Genomic DNA, 20,468 nt, shown 5'->3' on the forward strand with positions numbered 1-20,468 from the left:
TGCTGTGATGGATTACTCTAGGACATAAAAGTTATGTCCAGACTGATGAAAGCATGTAACCAACAGATGGAACTGACAAATAATCCCTTTTTTCATTCAGTTCAGATAGAACAATATTTAGAAATTTATTTTCTTTGCATAAAGAATGCATTCTTCAGGACATTTTTATTATCATGATAAAAAGTGTAATTTAAAATTAAGTACATTTGAGAGAGAAAAGACTTCTGCAAAGTTGGGGCAAAAGGAAAATGAGATACAGAAATGCCCTTGCCAGTAGCTGTGGTCTTTGCCATTTAAAATATTAAGAGATTCATAAAAAGAACTAATGCCATGAAGAACTTCTTTCAAATATGTATATATATATATATATAAAAATTATTTTATAATGGTTAAATGCATCATTGTCTTTGAAACTGAGTAAGCTTTTGAATGATTGAGATGTCTTGGTCTTTCAGATATAAAGAACTGACTAGACATGTGATCAAAAAACTTTCAACCAAAAATATCTTACTAGTGTCTGAACATAAAATTGGAAATCTGTATGCATGATATTGAGTGTATGAATGTCCATACTTGAAGGCTGCACTTTTATCATAGCTTTAGTGATAACATAAATACAAATGAAAAATGCACATCATTGCTTTAAATGGAGTCAAATGCTTTCAGTCTAAATCCTCTTCGGGTGAGTTTGGTATTCCTTTGGGTGAATTGGGTTATTCTCCTGAATATTCTTTTTGGTTCGCTTTGTCATTTGCCCATTTGTTGAAGACCCCAAAACAGAAGTTTCTGACATGGGCCATTGATGCAGACAGTAGCAAATAAGCAATTAATTCAAGACAGGCTACTCCAAAAGGGTGGGAAGAAATTGGACAGAAACCAATTTCCATCATTTAAACTAAGTCCAGTAGGAAAGTGAGGATTCCTGTGGTCCTTTTACAGTGAATGCAGTCATGAGCTAAAGTTGTGGGCCTGCTCAAAGCTCCACACTCACTTCCAGAAGCAAAAATCCAGTCATCTTTTAGTGTGTTTTATTTGGCTCTGTTTTGCATCTCGGCATCCTTGGTTGAGTACAGACACTAGGGTGTTACTCAACTGATCTAACTTCAGGTATCTGCTATATACATCTCTACATACCATTCAGATTTCTCATTTTTACTCCCTTTGGCCAGAGGACGTATGTAATAGTTACTGCTTCCTTCATCTTGGCCGGTTTTAGACTGATCTACCGCAGGATGAGGTGAGCTGGACCCTGCGCATGCCTCTTTCTCTCCGTTTGATGAGAAAGGGAGTCTGGACAGCTAGCCCAAATGTAGGTTATCTGTATTAGATAAGAGGAGACTGACCCTAGATGGGGGTTTTCTGTGATCTTACAGGTTTGGGGAGTGGGGATAACGGGACTATTGGTTTTGGTGTGGGGGTTTTTCTGATAGAATAGGAAATATGAATATTTTTAAGGCTAATATGAGTACAAATTGAGATACTGTTAAACATTAGAGGTATAATTCTGGTATCACGATGATATTGTTCTGATTTTATCAAACATGACACCAGGAAAAGACCAGAACCTCGTTCAACACTTATGTGTGCAGTGTGCATATGTGTGTCTGTTGTAATTTATGATTTTAGTGTGAGAAACAACAGTTTTCTTAAGTAGTCTGAGTGTCGAAAAAGCTCCAGGGTGAAGACAGACTTCAGAAGCTGCATAATGTGGAGATGTCTGTTGTTAATTTATGCAGATCAGGGGTGAACAGATGTTAAGGCAGCTGATGTTAAAGTTAAAATGTAGCCTAAGTGTGAAATCAGTACTGTATGTTTGATTAATAACAAGCAGCAAAAGCAGTCAGACTGTGGTGTAATTTTATAGCTATTAAAAATATGAAGAAATTATGTTTATTGAACAGAATTGACTTCAAAAATTTCTGAAAAAATCTTCAGAAAAACTGTAAGTTTTGTAATTGCGATTTGCCCTATGGCTGTTCTGAAATTTCTTATGTTCCTGATTCACGCAAGGGTGCTGTTCTTTAATAGGAGCTTGGGAGGCAGTGTGAGAGGATGGGGAAAGTGATAGCAAGTAGCTAAAAAAACCGTAAGGAAAAGCAGTATTTCCATCACCTTTGGAAGCAGGGGAAATTATGATAACTTGTTTTCCTGTATCAGGGTGTCATGAAATAATTGAGAATGTTATAATTGTGCTGTCATCCCAGAACTAAGTTAGTTAATTGAACGATATGTTTTATTCAACAGACACAAGCTATAAGGAAATTATGACTCAGTAGTAATTCTGTTAAAGTGCAAAATATGAGCAAAATATTCAAAAGACTCTAGAACAAGATATGGGGACAATATTCTGATAAAATGGGAATTGGGACCTGCAAACTGGCTGCTGTGGTTTTTTTGGTTCTGCAAATGAAGTGAACAGAGGAAAAGTGCGGCGTGTCATCCTAACCAAATTGCAATGAGTGAGGTGGGAAGGTGGAAGTTTGCCCTAAAGTAAGGAGGCTGACACAAAACCAGAGACTGATTTTTTTGTATGCACCCCACCAATGAATATGTTTAACAGCTGTTGCAGCAAATGTAGAAGGTAAATATTTCAGTGAATTAAATTAAGAGATTCATTTACATTGAGATTTACATTGGGATGTTTTAATTGAGAGCCTTCAAAACTTAATGTTAGCTGAAAGTGAATAATGTTGAGGCATTATTGGTAAATTGCATTCTGCTTGTTTAGTCAATAATTGTATGTAAGAACATGAAGTTTGCCGTTTGCAGCTACATGAAAAACTAGACCTGATGGAGAGATATTAAGTCTGCCTGTAAACTGGGAAAGTGCTAGATGAGTCTTCCAGTCCAGGCAGTATGCAGGTACTACCAGTGTATCAAGCAGTTTGGTGTGTGAGTGACAGGGCATCCTGGTAATTAAATTATGCATTCTGATAATGAAATTTTTAAGAGCTTGCTGTCCACTGTTAGTGATCTAGATTAGCCATATGCCAGCCAAATGTTCATGGTCTCCGAGTGTGGAAAACACGTTTAGACCATTCGGATATTAACTGGCTACTAATTGGCATAAATACTTCTTAGAATGTTCAGTGGTTTACCCTGAACAGCTCTGCCTTCACATCGCAATCTTGTCATGAATTAGGAGTTAAATGCAGTCTACCTAATCATTGATTAATTCTTTGGCTTTTTTTTCCTTTTAGCAGAAATGCGGTATATTCATTCTTTTCACAAATATCCTTATCCTTAGAATAAATATGAAAGGTTAGGGGAAAGAAAGAAGAAGAAGAATTATGCATCCTGTGTAGCAGTCCTGAAACTGATATTGAATGGCTTGATGTACAGTAAAGTAATACAATTAGCCTATGGCTATACTATGCACCATTACATAATGAGTTTGTATTTACAAGTGCCTTAATTCCAGCTCTAAGGTCAATCAGTACAGAAAGAGAAACATCCTTTTTTTCCCCTTGTGTCCTGATGGAAGGAAGTGCTGGGGTGTTTTTTTGTTTTCAGTCACTTGATGATTGTCTGTTTTAATATCCATCAGTATCCAACTTCTTGCAGATAATCAAAGCGCTCCCTTGATACTTTCCGAAATCATGTCCAGATTTGTGAAGTCAAGGGATTTTTCAGCCTGTGTTTCTCGTTGTTGCTTTTATAACATTTCAATTAGGCAGCTGTGGCCTTGGGGAATTTTGTGGTTGCCTTTGCAGTTGAAGGTATTCATTGATATGGTATTGTACCATAAATATTAAGATGCTATTCCTACAAGACAAATCTTACTAAATTCGCCTTTCAGTTACTTTTTCTGATAACTCTGATCTGCTGTGTGAAAGCCTGGAATGATATTTCAGATTGCAACGTTTGTATTTCTGACTGCTACTGAATGTGGTGAACAAACCAATTAAGTTTAACCTTTAGTTTTTTTATTTTCCTTACTTGACATAGAGGTGACTTAATTTTCTTTGAACTCTCCAAATTTTTGTCTGGTTCAAACCTAACTTAAATAAATGTCCTCTACTCTAGATTGTCTGTTTTATTTCTCCTTTCCAGTTTGTGTTATTTTGGGGAGGTTTGAACAAGGGTGTAAGGTTCGATAGAGAAGCTTTTTGAAGCGCATGAAATCTTATGTAAGTTGCTGTCGTCACGCTAGCCAGAAGCTAGCTGCAAAGTCCTCCTTTGCCTTCTGGAAAATGCTTTGTTAATTAGTCAAAAGAATCTGGACTGTGACTACAGTGTGCAAGACTCTTCATCCAGTTTCTTTATAATACAGAAAAGGAGTGGTAGAGCAACGTGTTGCCACGCTTCAGCTAATTTGGACGACACCCTGCCGCTGTCAGTGAAAAGGCTCTTCCCGATGTCAGTGAGGTTAGGGGCAGGTCCAGCTGACAGCCACGACCTGTGTGTTGACTTGGAAAAAAACCTTCTGACCCCTCTTAAACACTCTGTCACACTCTTCACTGAGCTTACTTAAATGCCACCTTTTGTATATTTAAAATAGTTCACTGTACTGTTTTGTATGTGATTAAATTGTACTGTTACAAAACCACCAATATTTCAGTACCTGTAGTTTTTTAAACAGACTTTATTTTGATTAGATATGCATCATATCTGCACTGTGATATATTCAGCTTTTCAGCCTCCTAAGAAGCAACAGCAGCAATAAGAACAGTCCTTGGTTTGAGAGAAAATGCTACTTTTATTATTTTTATTTAGTAGTTTTCCTTACTTGATTATATGGCCTTCTTCATTCATCTAGAGACAATGCTATATTCCGTTTTCCTCATTTATGATTAGAATGAATGACCTCACACTTTTTAATCATTAAATCTGAATAAAATACTAACTTGTTTGCTCTTCAGTTGCTTAATTGCCTTTTAACTACATGGGAACCGGGCATTCTTTGCAGCACTGTTAAAATGGATTCTGACTGGGTTTTCCTACAGCGTGTGAACTAGTTATAGTATTTCATTACTTCATGCCATGGTTGGTCTTATAAAAAGTTTATTTTATTAGAAGCATTCTGTTCAATAAATTGTCATAACCTTGATCCAATATGAAAAATATATTAGGAGTAAAATCTGTTTACTGATGCAAACACTGTATAACGATATTACCACTTAAAATTTTGTATTGGTTTTGCTTATATTTTTAAAAATTGTGTCTCTTTCTGGAGCAATGTTTCTCAAACTATATATTGCAGCTTCCAAGGGAGTTAATGAAAGGTTCAAAGTGTTTTTAAAAAAACATTAAAAAGAATTTTAGATAGTATATATTAAATATTAATTACTTTCATTGTTTAGAGAGAAAAAGCAAAAATAATGCGCTGGTTTACTGGGGGGACCCTCCGTTCCTTCAGGATTGGGGATGGCAAAAGCAGCAATAGGTCCTGGTAGCGAGAGGGAGTTAGGGACCGCAGGGCAGAGCCAACCGGGGGCAGAACCACTTCTGGAGGAGCGCGGGGACTCAAGTGTCTGTGTGCTATCAGTCAGTACGTACGGGGACTCCTTATTTCCCTGTGTTAGAGAAACTGAGCTGCTGTAAGTAAAGATAGTTGGTTAGCTGTCCCCTGGCCAACTGACAATTTGGGAAAGGGGCCATGAAGACTAATTATCCTGAAGGAAGATGGTGCATCCAAAATGTTTGAGAAATAGCACTCCAAACTGTATTGAAATATGGATTTTGTGTCTGTCATTGTGGGTTAAGATTGATGCAGGATCTTTTGCGCGACATTTTTGAGGCTATTCCAGTTTTGCTTTGTAACTTCTAAACTGTCTCTGTCAGGCCATTCCCATGGGTCACGTATTTAACTCTTTGGACCTGAAAACTTTCTAGTTTTATTGCTGTTTCAGCAATCCTATTTGCCCTGGCCAGCCTACCGAAAGGGACTGCAGCGGGAAAAAGCTCTAGTCCTGGGAAGACAACTAACTCGGGGATAACACTGATCTCCAAGGCATCCAATTCAGAAATACTTGAATGGAGTTCCATGTGTTTTTCTGTTCAGTGTGCCTGCACACGGTCCACTGAATGGCTGCTATTGAACTGGCGAGCTACATGAGCTGATTTACTTGCAGATGCACAGATTGACCTGAACTGAATGGTTGGGGTCTCTCTAAATTGCAGTGCAAAATGCCATGTGGATGCATCATACCTGCAGGCCATTTTCTGAAGGCTCTCTTTTCAACCAGGAGGGCCTGAAGACTTCTAATTCTTTATAAAATGAAAGCTGAACTCCTACACTACAAGGTGGTAGTTACAGCAATGCTCTCAGTGTGTTGAGCTACTACCAGGAGAGACCATTTGAATGCTTTTACCGTGTAGCAGTTCTTACTGAGCTACTGATTTACTGGTGAAGTGGTGATAAATATGTTTGTTTTTTTTTTAAAAAGTGGTGACCTATTTTTAAATTTGGTTTTCTCCTTTTTGTCTAGTTACACAGCTTTTCTGATTTTGTGGAAATAAGCTGAAGAGTTGACTTTGGCAATATGACCCAAATATGGAAAAGATACGAGACATCCTAGTATGTTTTAAGACAGTCCTGCAGGATTGTGCTTCTACTTGTTCTAGATTGTATTACAGTTTCTATCCCCTTGGGAGCTCCAGGTGCCCTGGGAAGGTCTACCCACATTGCCATACTGTGAGATACCACAGTCGTTCAGACTCTCACTAATTGCACTACAATTTCACCTCTGAAAGCGTCTGACATGGGAACAGTTTGAGGGAAACCTTTTACTTTCAGGTAGCTGGGTAACGTGTGTTCTTCTGTGAATACCATTTCTTCCTCTTGCACTCGCTGTTCTAACTACCTTGCCAAGCCAAAAGATGAACCAAAATACGCATTTGTCAAAGATGCACAAACCTCAACTGATTTCCAGCATCTTCCAGCAAACTGTTCTGGAGGACAAACTGAGCTGTATCTCTGGGCTGTGTCTTAGCAGAGACCGGTGAGGTGTGAAGTCACCCAGTAGAATCGTCAGACTTAGCAAAAATGTTTTTTCAGAAATTAGCCCCATATCATTAGTATTTAAATAGTTAAGCCCAGGTATTCCAGGCTGTAACACAAGGGAAATTCTTTACCTGTGTCCTCTAGCCCTCCAGCAGGTGCTCAGGACCACCAAAGGCTCATCAACCTGTTGTGAGTCCAGATCACTGCTATGCTTGAGCATGATTTTCCTTATGTGACATAAACCATAAACTCCCATTGATTAGCATCAAGCTAGTCTCTAGGGCCCCTTTCCTCTTATCTACCTATTCGTGCAGGAAAAGTAAAGGACTGTCTTCTTCCCCAGCCAGAGTGGAGAAGAGCAAATCCATCTACCCAGCTTGCCTTCCTCTCAGTGCTCTTGCTAGTATGAGCCATGAACAACAACAGCCTGGGCTTAACAAGTGTAAACAGGGTCTGGGTCACACAAGTCTTTTGACTTACAAAGAAAATTAATTCTATAGGCTACTCAGCAAGCCACGAAGTGTTCTTGTCATAGAAGTGCAAGGTATCAGAAAGGAAATAACCAGTGTATTCGTAAGTGGTTCAAGAATATCCATGGCTACGGTGTCACAGTGAAAATTTAAAGGATAAGATTTTTGTTTCTCTGAAAGAGGGTTGTTTTTTTTTTTTAGTTTTTTGCTTTTTTACCCAGTTTTGCCACCAACTTTATTCTTATTTTTGCAGACTTCTGTCTTGTTTTTAGTGGTTGTGAAGTCTTTTATCTGTCTGGTTTTGTGTGTGTGTCTTTCTCCCTCACTTCCTGTAAATACTGGCAGTCCTTCATTGGCCTGGCTACAGAATATTCACGTTAACTCTAACGAGCAAGGAAGCAATTTAGCAGTATCACTGTTTTTCAGGAGGTGGTTTTCTAACATTCAGAAAGAGAAAACTTGTGTCAGTTTATAGCTGTTGCTCTAAAAGGGAATTTGCAAAGTTTTAGCAAGAGACTTTTAAGCATACATTTTATTTTGTTTGAGATAAACAACATCTAACGCAGCTCTGTTCCTAAAACAAGGCAGTAACTGGCTAAAGGATGATGTTTCCTAGGTGGCATGCATTATTCTTGCATACAGATTGAAGAAAAGTAATGCAATGGTGGGGGCTTTTCTTGATAAGCATAAATTTGAATGCCTCATTGCTAGCTTATGAAAGGCCAACATTTTGAAAAAGTTCCTGCTGTTTAACTCGAGGTTTTCTGCAGTATAGGTATACTGCTACAGTGCCAAGACTAATATCTAGAAAATGAGAACTGATTATTCTGCACAGGAATGCCCTCTTGGTCTGTCACAAAGTATTCTTAATAGTGCTGACAGAAGGTTCTTCCTCCGCACTTGTTCAGTCAGTATTTAGAGCTTCTCTACTATCAATACAACGTGAAATGTTTGTGTCCTCCAGTAGTTACTTAGGTCAGAAGCTATAGGTATGGTGAACTGTCTTTAATCCCAATGCTTCTTTCTTCAAGGCTTTCCCTTCCAAAAAGATGGAGGGGAAAGAACTCTTTCAAAGCAAAACTCAGCATTTGTTTAATATTAGACTAATGTTAGGATATATGAAGATACTGTTGTACTTGCTGGTTTGCCATTTTTCTTTTTCTTCTGCATGAGTTTACCTATCACACAAGCCAAGGCAACATAAGGCTTTTGTTATTAGGCAGACATATTATTAAGTAGACTAAAGCAAAGTTTTCTTCTCATTTCATTTTTCTGCATTTGTATAGAGACTATTAGAAAATCTTTCTGTGATTTCCAGCCCTACAGTGATTTAATAAAGTCTTCAAATGGTTGGTCATTATTTAGCTAGCCAAGATAGTTGAGGAAGAAAAAGGGGTGCCTAATTCACAAGAGAGGGAGATGTGTTTAAGAGGAAGGATCCTGTTTGGACTGGAACGATAACTAGAATGCATGATTTTTCTGCAAGGAGTGTACAATTTATTTACCTGTGAGTAAATGTTACTTTGTGAGGAGTGTGCCCAGGGGAGTGAAGAAGAAGAAGAAGAATCTCCAGTTTATTCTGTCTCATAGCGTGTGTGCTCTGAGGACGCAGTACCTGATTTTACAGTATCTGCAGACATAAACTGAAGCTTTTACTTAAGCTAATTCTTAAGCTGTAGAGCAGATGGAGGGAGATGACATTCAATTTAATGCCTGCTTATGCACCTTTTACTGTAAACACTAGACTCTTTCTTTACAATGTTAGTTTAATTAAGGAATTCACTGGATTTTGTATGTTATTTGCTCATTAAGATTTCACCAGTGGCCCTACTGATTACTATTTTTATGGGCATTTGCAATAATCTTGCTGTGCAAAAGGGAGAAAGATGTAATCAGAGGAGTCATTTTTATGAGTGCAATACACGTCCATTCGCAGATCTGTCTCCTTAGGGTGAGTGGTTTTTCAGTCAGTTTAAAAGCACACAAAACATTAGAACTGTTAACTATTTCTTTAACTTTCTGAACTATAGAATGTTTATAGCTTTCAAATAAAAATGTATAATATATAAGGATAATCTTGATTGTTTTTCTTTCTCTTTTGAACCAGCCTCTTATTCCTAGAAGTCCTACAAGCAGTGTTGCTACGCCATCCAGCACTATCAGCACACCTACAAAAAGAGACAGCTCTGCCCTTCAGGACCTCTACATACCCCCTCCTCCAACAGAACCTTATGTTCCAAGGTAAAAAAGATCATTTCAGGTACAATTCAATGTAAAAAATATTTGTAAAGTAACTGACCATTGTGTTCCTACCCACTTATCAGCCTGCCCTGCGGGATTAGGCTGATAATACTTAATTTTGCAGGTGAACTGGTTATTAAGGGTAGATATGTTGACTCAAACCCACAACGATGTGAATCAGTGTCTTGCCTGCAAAACAGACAGTAGGCTTTAGAAAAGAAGGTTCGGTACCCTATTTTCTCAAATATGGGATGATCTGTTGTGTGTAACAGCCTCATCCTATTTCAGAAGAGCAAAAATTACCTGAAACCCTGAATGTATAACTAGGAAAAGAGTTCGTATCTGTCCTCTTGCCTAATAACCATGATGCAACAAGGGAGGCTGAGCTAAAAGCAAGAAACTTTCGACTTTTTTTTGTTCTGCCATAGTGTTTTCTTTTTTTGACGTATTTGATTTGATAGTGTTAGAGCAAATTTCAGGATTGCATTTTAGTGTCGCCACTCTGCTAGATGCTGCAGTGACCATGCTGTTCTCTGTAAATTCATCTGCTGCTCTGAACTGCCACCTGGAACAGGCATTTCCATCTCTCCCAGGTCTCTGGGCTTGCTGAGACAGAAAAGCAGCAGATCCTCCTTGCAAATTCATCACCCTACCCTTACACGACCTCAAATGATTCCGTATAATTCCGTAATGTACACAGACGTTGCTTTCCTAAAATTGTGAGAGAATGATGGCCTATAAACTATATGGAAGTAGCTACCCAGAGGTCTAGGAATGTATTTAATAGGAATCAGTATTTTTAAAGCTTCCATGTTCTTAGATGCAGGCTATCGTATGTCCAGTCAACGTAGCTTTAAATTCTTGCTTTTCTTTTAGATAACTTCCTTGCAATGGTTGTAAGGGCAGCATGTCCTTCCTTGTACCTGAGTTTCTTGCAGCTGAGTTTTTCTTAGACTTTCTTATCAGTAACTCTTCTAGCCAATTAATAAGATGTATGACCTGATCCTGACAAGACTTTCCTGGGGGTTATCCGAGAGTGAGGTATATGGCAAATTAACTTGCCTAGTGGGGAGGAGTTGTGATTCTAGGATAAATTCTTACTCTTCAGAGATATGAAAAACCTTCAAGGGCAAAAGAGTGACTTTGCACTTCATGGTTTAGATGATGTCACAAGACTTTTGTGAAGCCATAAGCTGAGTCCCATGTTCCTTCCTCATCCCTGCCTCGTCTGTTACCTGGCTTGGCTTTTATTTATTGGGGAAAAAAACAAACAAACAAACCCAAACTGCCTTTTTATTTGAAATGTGATACATATAATGCAGTTGAACTTGCTAACATGATTACTCTAGTATCTGTCTTGAAGTGACAAAGAGACAAACAGAATACATAGTCTAGTTCACTAATTTTTTTTTCTTCTAATTAAATAAAAACATTGTCAGTCATGAGACTTGATTTTTCATAGGGATTGAATGTGTCTTATCTCTCTGATAACATTATTTTGTTATATCTATGTAAATATTTTAAGGGCATGGTTTTCAGAAAATCTACAGAAAAAAATCAAGTATTTCATTCTAACCCATTAATGTAAAAAAGCTGCAAGAAGAAACCCCAACCAAAACATAGTCTCGGGTTTCTTTTTGATTGTGGTAGTTTTATGGTAAAGACCTGTTGCTCCTGAAACTACACTATCTAAAAAGAAGTAGTGTCTTTGTACTGTTCCTGATCATGTTTACCACCACAAAAATACTTTTATCTGATGAGAAATGCATCCTTTTTGTTGAAGTATGTTTAGTGAATATTCACTGCTCAGCAGTTTCTAGATTCTGCTGTAGAAATTGAGATCTTCAAAATACATTTTGATTATTTATTAATAACATTTCTTAAATGATGATGACAATGCAGTAGTTTGGACCAATTCTGATTAAATCTTATAATACATTAGTACAAGCTGTAATCTTACAGAGAGATTAAGCTTTGTACATTGGAATTTTTTTTATCAGCTTAATCCTAATGGACTCTACTTCGTTTCACAAACCTGTCACATAGTGTACAGTGTTTCTGAATAATGTGTTTTGGCATTTCATCAGGGTTTTTTTGTCCATGATTAACTATATTTAAGCATGTCTTTATTTTGGGTATTATCAAATTGTTCAGCATCTATTTCTCAGTTTGTTGTTGCCGTTCCAAGGGAAAAAAAAAAAACAACAACCAAACAAACCCTCCTTTTGTTTCTAGAATAGAGCAAAAGACTTGATATTTTGATGTAAATTGTAAAACCTGGAAGCCGTGCCGCCCTGGTGACGATACCCGCAGATAGTACAGCTGTCGCACCCACGGCGGGATGGCCGTTCCTCATCCTCCGTGGCTGCCTGGGTCCCACGGGGAGGCTTTGCCTTCTCCTCAGATGGACCCTCAGGGTGCCAAGGGGACATGGGTCAGCACGTTGTCCAACTCGGAACTCACGTTCCCCCCCAGAGGGGCAGAAGCTCTCCAACGAGGGCACGAGGCTCCGGCTTCAATCTTGGCTGCCTCCCGTGTGTTTTGCTGCCCAGAAATTACTGTCTGATTAGGTCTTTTGCAGCCGTCTCCAGGCACAGTCCTACCAGCAGGTTTACTGAGCTCTGCTTCATCCAGCGCGAGGAGAGGGCTCCTACCCCAGTCTTGTTTGACGCCTTTGAGTAGGTTGAATTTTCAGAGAGTTGGGTGGGGGAGCGGGGAAGGAATAAGCAATGGTCTTGGGGATCCTTACACAAACTGCAAAGCATGTGCCTTGCAATGCGTTGCTGTCCTGGGAGAGCAGCCCATAATCAGGTGCTGCACACCCCGTTTGGTACTGCATGGAAGCACCTATACAACTCCTAGGCCTGAAATGATTGTGCAAGACTGTGTCAAATGTCCGTACATCATCGGTCCCTGCTTCTTCTTGCTCTGGGGTTAGTTTGTAAGGAACTAGATTGATTTTGTCCATGCTTGCCATATAGCCATGTCTTAAAACTATCTGATGTATTTAAAAATGCAAGTATAAAAAAGTAAGGTCAACGTTATTTCTCTGCCCTATATCACAAAATGCTAGATAGATTCCAAAAAACAAGAAAAAGGAGTAGCTGCACATCAGCTTTATTTCTATGATTTTTTTCAAGAGAAACCAATAAGATGGATACAGTCTGTAAAAGAACTGAATAAGCAGAGATGTGTGAGATAACTGGCACATACATGCATAGATATGCATATATATGATGTGCGATCCTGATGTTGGTCAATGGCATCTGCTTCCTGCTTGCATGGAATACTGACATAGTCCCATGTTTATTGAAATACTCACAGTAAAAAAAAAAAAGATCAATGTCTTATCCCAGTTTATTAAAAACCTCTCTTGTTTACTAAAGGGATGAAAAGGGAAATCTCCCGTGTGATGATGTTGGCAGACATATAGTCGGCAAGCCGGTTCATACAGGATCCGAATCTCCAAACTCATTTCTTGACCAGGAATATCGGAAGCGCTTTAATGTGGTTGAAGAAGATGCAGTTTTATACTGCTATGAATATGAGAAAGGAAGAACAAGTGGTCCTGGAAGGAGAGAGAGCACACCAACATATGGTATGGCATTGATCTAATAAGGATAATCACCATTTGTTGATTTTAGGATTTTCGTGCATCTGCTTTTGTTTTTAAGGATGAAAATATTTTCAGCGGCCATTGATTTTGCTAAGAATTCTGTACTACTTTCGTCCAATTTCAACCTAAGAGCTTATTCTGTGCAAGAAAAAATGAATTACAGTGACAGGGAGGACAAGTTTTATATCGACGATTTTTCTGAATATAAGTTCTATAATTTTGTTATCAGCTTAATTTTCCAGATTATGCTTCAGTATGATTTTATCAAAAAAAAAGCCAAACTGGCAGAAGCCCATATATTTTTACTAAAAATACAGGATGGAATTGTTCTCCTGGTATAAGGGCAAGCCTTGCATAGGTTTAGGAATTCAGCATTAGAAAAATTTACCCAGGTGTAATAGTTTTAAAGATCAAAACTACTTCAGATTTACCAAGTGATGACATACTGCTTTCATGCTGCACTGCTCTCTAAAACTCGATAATTTTTCTTTAGTCCCAGAAATGAAGTATGACTGATGGTAGTATGCTTTTTTGTAATACTGTATTTATATCCTGTAACTTCCTATGTGGGAAGTGATGACTTCCTATATATAGCAGTTCCTCTTTATTTGAGGTTATATGTTGTCTAAGAAAGAAATTTGCATGTAAACATGCATGTGTATTCATGCTACTTCCACATCTTGGATTTTGACTTACTAGGGGTGAGAACTCGGAAATAATTTCTGGTGAGAGTTTTGCTCCTCAAACCTTTATGCTCCAGGTTATTTTCCCTTGAATCTGTTGGAACTCTTCCTTTGCTAATATTGTAACTTGTTTCAGTTTCGGACTGGGAGAATTGGTTTTCTGTTGCCAAGTATAAAATTGTGCAGTCATAGACTTGTTAGGATATAGAAGAAAATGAAGAGGAAACGTCATGTTTAAAAAATGTATTTTGACTACTATGGTATTAACTGAACACACACTTGAATATTTTTTCACCCTACTTGCTCTGTTATTTCCATTTTTAAACTGAGCACAGGTTGTATGTTGGAGTTGTTACAGTAATCCTGACATCATATCCCTTTGAGAAGAAGATAGACTTAATCTACGAGGAAGTGTAGATTTTGTACATCATGCAGCCAAGCTCCAAAATCACCTGGGAACCTTGACATGAATTGAGCTTGAGCTGTGTAAAGTGTCCTCAGGACGTGGAGCAATGTGCTTGTACAACATTGAAGTATGCATTTTCGTAAAATGCACCCTTTCTACACAGCTACACAATCTTGTTGCAAAATCCTCAGTATTCTTTTGATTTTAAAGTGTTTTCAAATGTTTTCTGACCATGCCCATAATGTACAAAATAACTGCTAAGTTTTTAAAGTGAATATATCAATTTTATATTACTCCAGTTTTTCAACTGTTACAATTGGTGGATGCAGTCAGTTCCATTAACAGAGACGTACTCTCTGTTCCAGATGTTAAATTTTAATACTGGTGGTCTAGAGTGAAAAAGAACACATTTCTTCTTCAAGGACTGCTGAACCCATTATTTTGTTACAGGATAGCTTTTTTAGCCTTTTTTTCTATCACAGAAAGAGTTATAAATACATGGATCAAAGACTGCACTGAAAATCAGTGATTATTTAACACATTTGCTATACAGCCTTTCACTTTTGATCTCATTTCTTTTTTAATGAATTCACACCATTGAGTCCATTTAATTTAAGTGTATTTTCTAAAAATATTACCATTTCAGCATTAAATTCTAAAGTTTCCCACATGGTGTTTGTTAGCATAAGATTTGTGGCTAGGCATGACCTTAGGATTTCACAGAAATCTGGAAAATTGCAATAACACTTTTCTGGCTTATGGTGACCCACTAAAGAAGGTCAAACAGAGTTCCAAGGCTTGGAGAAATAATTGTTTTCAACATGTACTCATTAATTATGTGGTGGTGTTAATTTTTTTTTTTTTAATTATTTCTCAGTCCTCCTTCGTGAGAGGTTAACAGGGCCCTTAATTTCTCTATTGGAATCTTTTGACTTTTTTGACAATGTTAACAACAAGATTTCTCTTTCATGCTCTTACTGGCTTCCAGCTGTTGTGTAATTTTTGCTAATTGGCCTCAGAAAGCTTCTGTTCACATCCCAAGGAAGAAATTTTCCTGAGTGTAGTCACCAAGGAAAACAGTTTTAGGGAATCCATGGGGGTTAACAAGAAGGAGATTAGCAGAGGTAGCAGGCAAATGAAACTTGAGTTTAAGGAAAGAAACAAATTTGGTCATTGCGGTTTTACTGCCAGATACAAAAAACATGCACTTTGAACAGCTAGAGATTTTGTAGAAAATTGTTAACGGCTATAGCTTTTGATAACAATCAGACTTTACATGATGATGTAGCTTTTGTATCTTTAAGTGTGCAGGTCCTTTCAGTAAGATACTGTGAGTTCAGCTTCACAAAGAAGAGAAAGTTGTATTTCTAGAAAGAGTAACCGTTGAAAGTTACTTCTGATCAAATAAATATGAGCCAAATACATCCCCACTCAGGAAATGACTTCTTAACTGTGTGCTCCAGATCTCACCAGCTTCAGTCAGACTTAAATATGTGTCTATCAATAGTAAAAGAAATGAAAAATAAGAAGTTAAATATGTATGTTGTATTTCCTGAGCAATGATGTATTTGTGACCTGATCCTGTGGTCTCTGCAGAACATACACCTTTTTTTGTCAATTTTTTTAAAAGACAATAGATAGAACCTTTTACCGTTATGCTGCCTGCATGGTATTGGTGTATTTCCCATGGACACCATACTTCAATAGGTAGACCGACACGTTTGAATATTTGTTTTCATCATAAACACGTCTTTCTCTTGCAGTGTATCATGGATTTAACCTCAAAAATGCAGAATAAGACCAATCACCTTTATGTAGGGGTTTTCTACTAAAATAATTAACAAGGCTTCTGAAGTTTTTACTTTAAGCTCTGCTACTTTTTGGTTTTGTGGCCAGTAGATCAATTCAAAAAAGAGCAAGGGTTGACCTTGTTGTGAAAACATTTGGTTTTCATTCTGCCAGATACTGTGCCATATGCTATCCTACTCTATGTTTTGTTTCAATATACTGTTTAACTTGCTAAAACCTTCAAACCACTTTAAGTAACCACACTGAGTTGCCTAACACACTTTCACTGAATTTCCAACTGTATTTGTGGAATCCTTAAGCAGAAATCATAGTTCACAGCATTTTTTAAAATCAGTTCAGCAGCTTCCAAATCAAACTTTAAAAGATATAATAGTCTTCAGCTTTTCTGTTTCTTCCTGTCTGAAATCAAAGTGAATTTACTGATAGTAAAGTACTTTGCTTTCTGTGGATGAAATGCTACAAAAGAAGTTACATGTAGAGGTTTTCTGCTTCCTTTCTTACTCAGCCACTGATGGATCTTTTAAGCCCACCAGCAAAGATGCTATTTGTGAAGGTACTTTAGTGATGTGGACACATTTCTCTCACCAACAATTCACATGCACTTTAAAACAGTTCTCTCCATGTGTGTGCCAGGGGCTTCCAGAATAATAAATAGATATTGTTCAGTGAAAACTGAAGTAATTTGAATGCATTTGTCAGTCGCAAACATCAGTCCACTGATGATTTTGTAGGGCACTGGATTTATTTTTTAAACTTAAAAAATCCATTAAATACTTAGCTGCTTCTTGTCTGTTAAAGAAAACAGAACTCCTATCTTAACCTCTTGTTCAGAGGCGATGCTGGCTCCTCTTTCATAAGCAACCCTGTAGAATAGCAGCTTAGCACATAAATTGTTCTTTCTTCTAAAGCATGTTAGTTTAATGCTGCCTTATAGTGCATGATCTCAATTTTTTCCTCTGTTTCCAGGGAAACTAAGGCCTATTTCTATGCCAGTAGAATATAACTGGGTGGGGGATTATGAAGACCCCAATAAAATAAAAAGAGATAGTAGGAGAGGTAAGTGATCTGAACACACATCTTGTACATGGCATTATGGGTTTTGTCATGCTTTAAGCTATACATTTCAACCTCATTGTGCTGCTTGCTTAGATATATATTTTTATGAACCTGTTTTGGGTTCTTTCATGATGCATACTTAATTTTTTGCAGAGCCTCTATTAGGATTGAGGAAGTTGCTCAACCGGGCAAAAGAAAATCATGACTGCAAAGCCCTGCGGTTTGGCTTAACTTTATATTGGCATTTCATTTATTCAGCTGTATTATCTAGTCCATTTTGAAACTGGCCTTAATTTTATAATATTAGAGGACAAATGGGTGGTTATTACTGATAAATATTGTTAGGCTTAAAAGAGAATTATGTAACATATTTCTCTGTCTTCATGAGTTCTTTTTGAATGGAAAACATTCATGGGATTCACCTCAAGATCATCAAGGATAAGTTCCTCAAAATTCTGGTTTGTGAGGCTCAGATACGTAACTTCACATACAAAATGATAACCTCTGAGATGGCTATTATTGCCAGTTACAGTAATGATAGATATTTCCACAAAAATGTTAACTAAATGTTCTGTAGGGATCAAAAAAGGAAACACTGTTAGGAATAATTAAGAAAAGAATACAAGACAGGTTAAGAAGTATTCTTATGCTGCTGTGTAAGTTCTTGCTCATGCTGGGTGTGTGTGCAGTTCCGGTCTCTTCACCTCTTAAGAATAGAGTAGAATTGAAGAAGGTTTAGGATACAACAAAAATGATCAGATGTACGGAGTGGCTTCCAAACCGGGGTCAATTCAGTAGGCTGGCCATCATCAGTTTGGGAGAATTTAGGCAGGACGTGGTGAAGGTTTATAAAATCTTGTGTGGAATGAAGTCAGGAAATAGGTTTGTCACTGTTTTTTCTGAAACAAGACCCGAGAGACATGAAATGTCTCCGTCAAGTGCTGGTTAAAAAGAAAACGAGCTGGCTCCTCGTGCATTTTGGGTTCAAGCTAACAAACCTCTTGCCACAACCAGGAGGTGGTGGATACTAAAAGTTCACATTAATACAAGGAAAGACCAGACAAGTTCGTGAAAGACAAATCTGCTGAGGTTTCCTAAATTTGCAAACATTGCTTCTGGCTCAGGATGTCCCTCAGCTACAAGCTGGTAGATGCTGCAAGGCTGTTTGGGGAAGTATGGATGATACGGTGAATGATCTCAAATGAATGTTTCAAAGCAAATTACTTTTAAATGTATGGCACCACTATCATTTGTATTCATTAGGATCTTGTTTAAAAAAAAGATTACAGGTATGATCATAAGTGTATCATTGCTCATTGTTTGAAAACTCCAAGACAAAATTTACTGATGTGATTACTCTTTTATATTCTGTTCCTTTTAAACTGCAAGAATCGTGAATTTTCCCTACCAAAAGATTGCTTTCTTACTATATCCAGACCAAAGAAGCAAATGGGGTTTGTTAATGAAATATTCCTGAAGAGTTAAAATTGACAGTAGATCTTAGCAAGAATATTATATATTTTGGAAGCAGGATTAACATACATACAACAATTCACAATGATGTTTTGCATTACTTTTCTTTCAACAGAAAATTCATTGCTTCGCTATATGAGCAATGAGAAAATAGGTCAAGAAGACTACATGTTTCAAAGGAATAGCAAAAAGGACACTGGGAAAAAGTCCAAAAAGAAGGGAGACAAGAGTAGTAGTCCAAGTCATTACTCGCTGTTGCCTAGTTTACAAATGGACTCATTGAGACAAGAAGTCATGGGCACACCTGGACCAGAAACCGCTTTGTACCATGTGAGTAAAAATAACAAAAGTTGTCACTCCGTGCTTGTGATGAGAGACTGTCTTGTTTTTATAGTGGTGTTGAAACCTTTTTTGGACTGCTGCTGTTACACTGATTCCTATTCTCCGGCCAGTAACTAGATCTCAAAGGAATATTTTAGAATTCTTTATTTTGCTGTTACAAATGTGGGATGGACACCAGTGTTTCACCTCCTTTAACTAGAAGATGTCCATGTTTGAAATGGAGTGTGGTATCTCTGCCTTGACTGACTTGCTACTGACGGAAAGGGAAGAAGCAGCAGCTTCTTTCCAGCATCTATGTCACTGCAGTGTGCTAAGTCTTATCAGACAACCCCTTTACTACAGGTGCTTGAAAGGCCTGATAATGGCAGGAAAACTTGAGAGAGGTGTTCGGTTTTCCTTTGAGGTAAGGGGAGCCCTAATGCATGTAACTGTTTTTAACATACAGCCCTCAATAACTCAAGTAAAGGTGAAGGAGGGGATTCTGCTGAAGAGGATGTAAAAGGAAAATTGCAGTAACTTGCGAGTTTTTAAATGTGTCTAGAAAATGGAGTTAGAAGATCACAACATATTTTAGATACACTATCACATTCACCCCATAAAAGTATTTACGTTTTAAATCTCAGTAAAAGATGTCATTGTAGAGGAATATACATACAGTAACTGTACAGCAAAACAATAGAAATAATTGAAATTCTCTTCATATACTAACAAAGAATATGTAATTTAGATTGCCAGTGTCTGAGGGGGATGGCAGTGTGGGCTTGTCAGGAAGTCTGCTGTGAAAAACTGGCAGGTGGAGCTTCACTGAACCTTTAAGAGACAAGTAACTTTGTGTCCTGTTGTAACACATCACTATGGATTATTGCATTATAAATGGTGTGGATTAATTGAAACTAATGGAGCCTTTACATCCTTTTACACCATCTAACTGCTTGGTCCACTGGCTTCTGAAACTCCTTAGTGTGCTGCAGCGTATAGGTGAGTCTGACAGATTTCAGAGACGATGTCATTTAGTATTAAAAGCACGCACTTGTGGGGCACTTTAAATCAGGTCCCTAGATTCAAGAACTGCTATTCCATTTCTTTTTCATTTGTAGTAATTGAGGCATGATGATAAACATTTTCTCTTACATTATTATTTCCAACTTTAGTTTTATGCTGTTTTTGAAAGTGGGGAGATTTCCATTTGCAAAGGCAGACTGATATGTAGTGTTTCCCTAATACGTGAAGCCAAGGAGATCTCAAGTGTCCCCAAACTGTCCTCTTTGTAATATCTTTCCTAGAAGGAATCTAATCAGTGCAAGAGCCTTTGAAATCAAATATTTACAGAACAAAATAGAAAAGTTGTTTGTGTAACGGAGGACTTTCCACTCTGTAAAGAACAGTGTGGTAAATTTGCAATGCTTTCCATGTACTGAGAGCATAC

At 37.7% G+C, this 20,468-nt stretch overlaps 1 protein-coding gene across 8 annotated transcripts in view; it reads left to right on the forward strand.

The window, feature by feature from the left end:
• CNKSR2 (connector enhancer of kinase suppressor of Ras 2) overlaps window positions 1–20,468 on the forward strand; it is a 215,695-nt gene that overhangs the window by 115,442 nt on the left and 79,785 nt on the right. For 6 of the 8 annotated variants that reach the window (XM_069784814.1, XM_069784818.1, XM_069784815.1 and 3 more), the window contains 4 exons: window positions 9,524–9,657; window positions 13,044–13,255; window positions 17,138–17,227; window positions 18,816–19,030. In XM_069784814.1, coding sequence (XP_069640915.1) covers window positions 9,524–9,657; window positions 13,044–13,255; window positions 17,138–17,227; window positions 18,816–19,030 — 651 coding nt within the window. The remainder of the gene's footprint in view (window positions 1–9,523; window positions 9,658–13,043; window positions 13,256–17,137; window positions 17,228–18,815; window positions 19,031–20,468) is intronic. The other 2 variants (XM_069784817.1, XM_069784820.1) reach the window with 1 other exon arrangement.

The sequence above is a fragment of the Haliaeetus albicilla genome, chromosome 6, assembly GCF_947461875.1.
Source record: "Haliaeetus albicilla chromosome 6, bHalAlb1.1, whole genome shotgun sequence".
Classification (NCBI taxonomy): Eukaryota; Metazoa; Chordata; class Aves; order Accipitriformes; family Accipitridae; genus Haliaeetus; species Haliaeetus albicilla.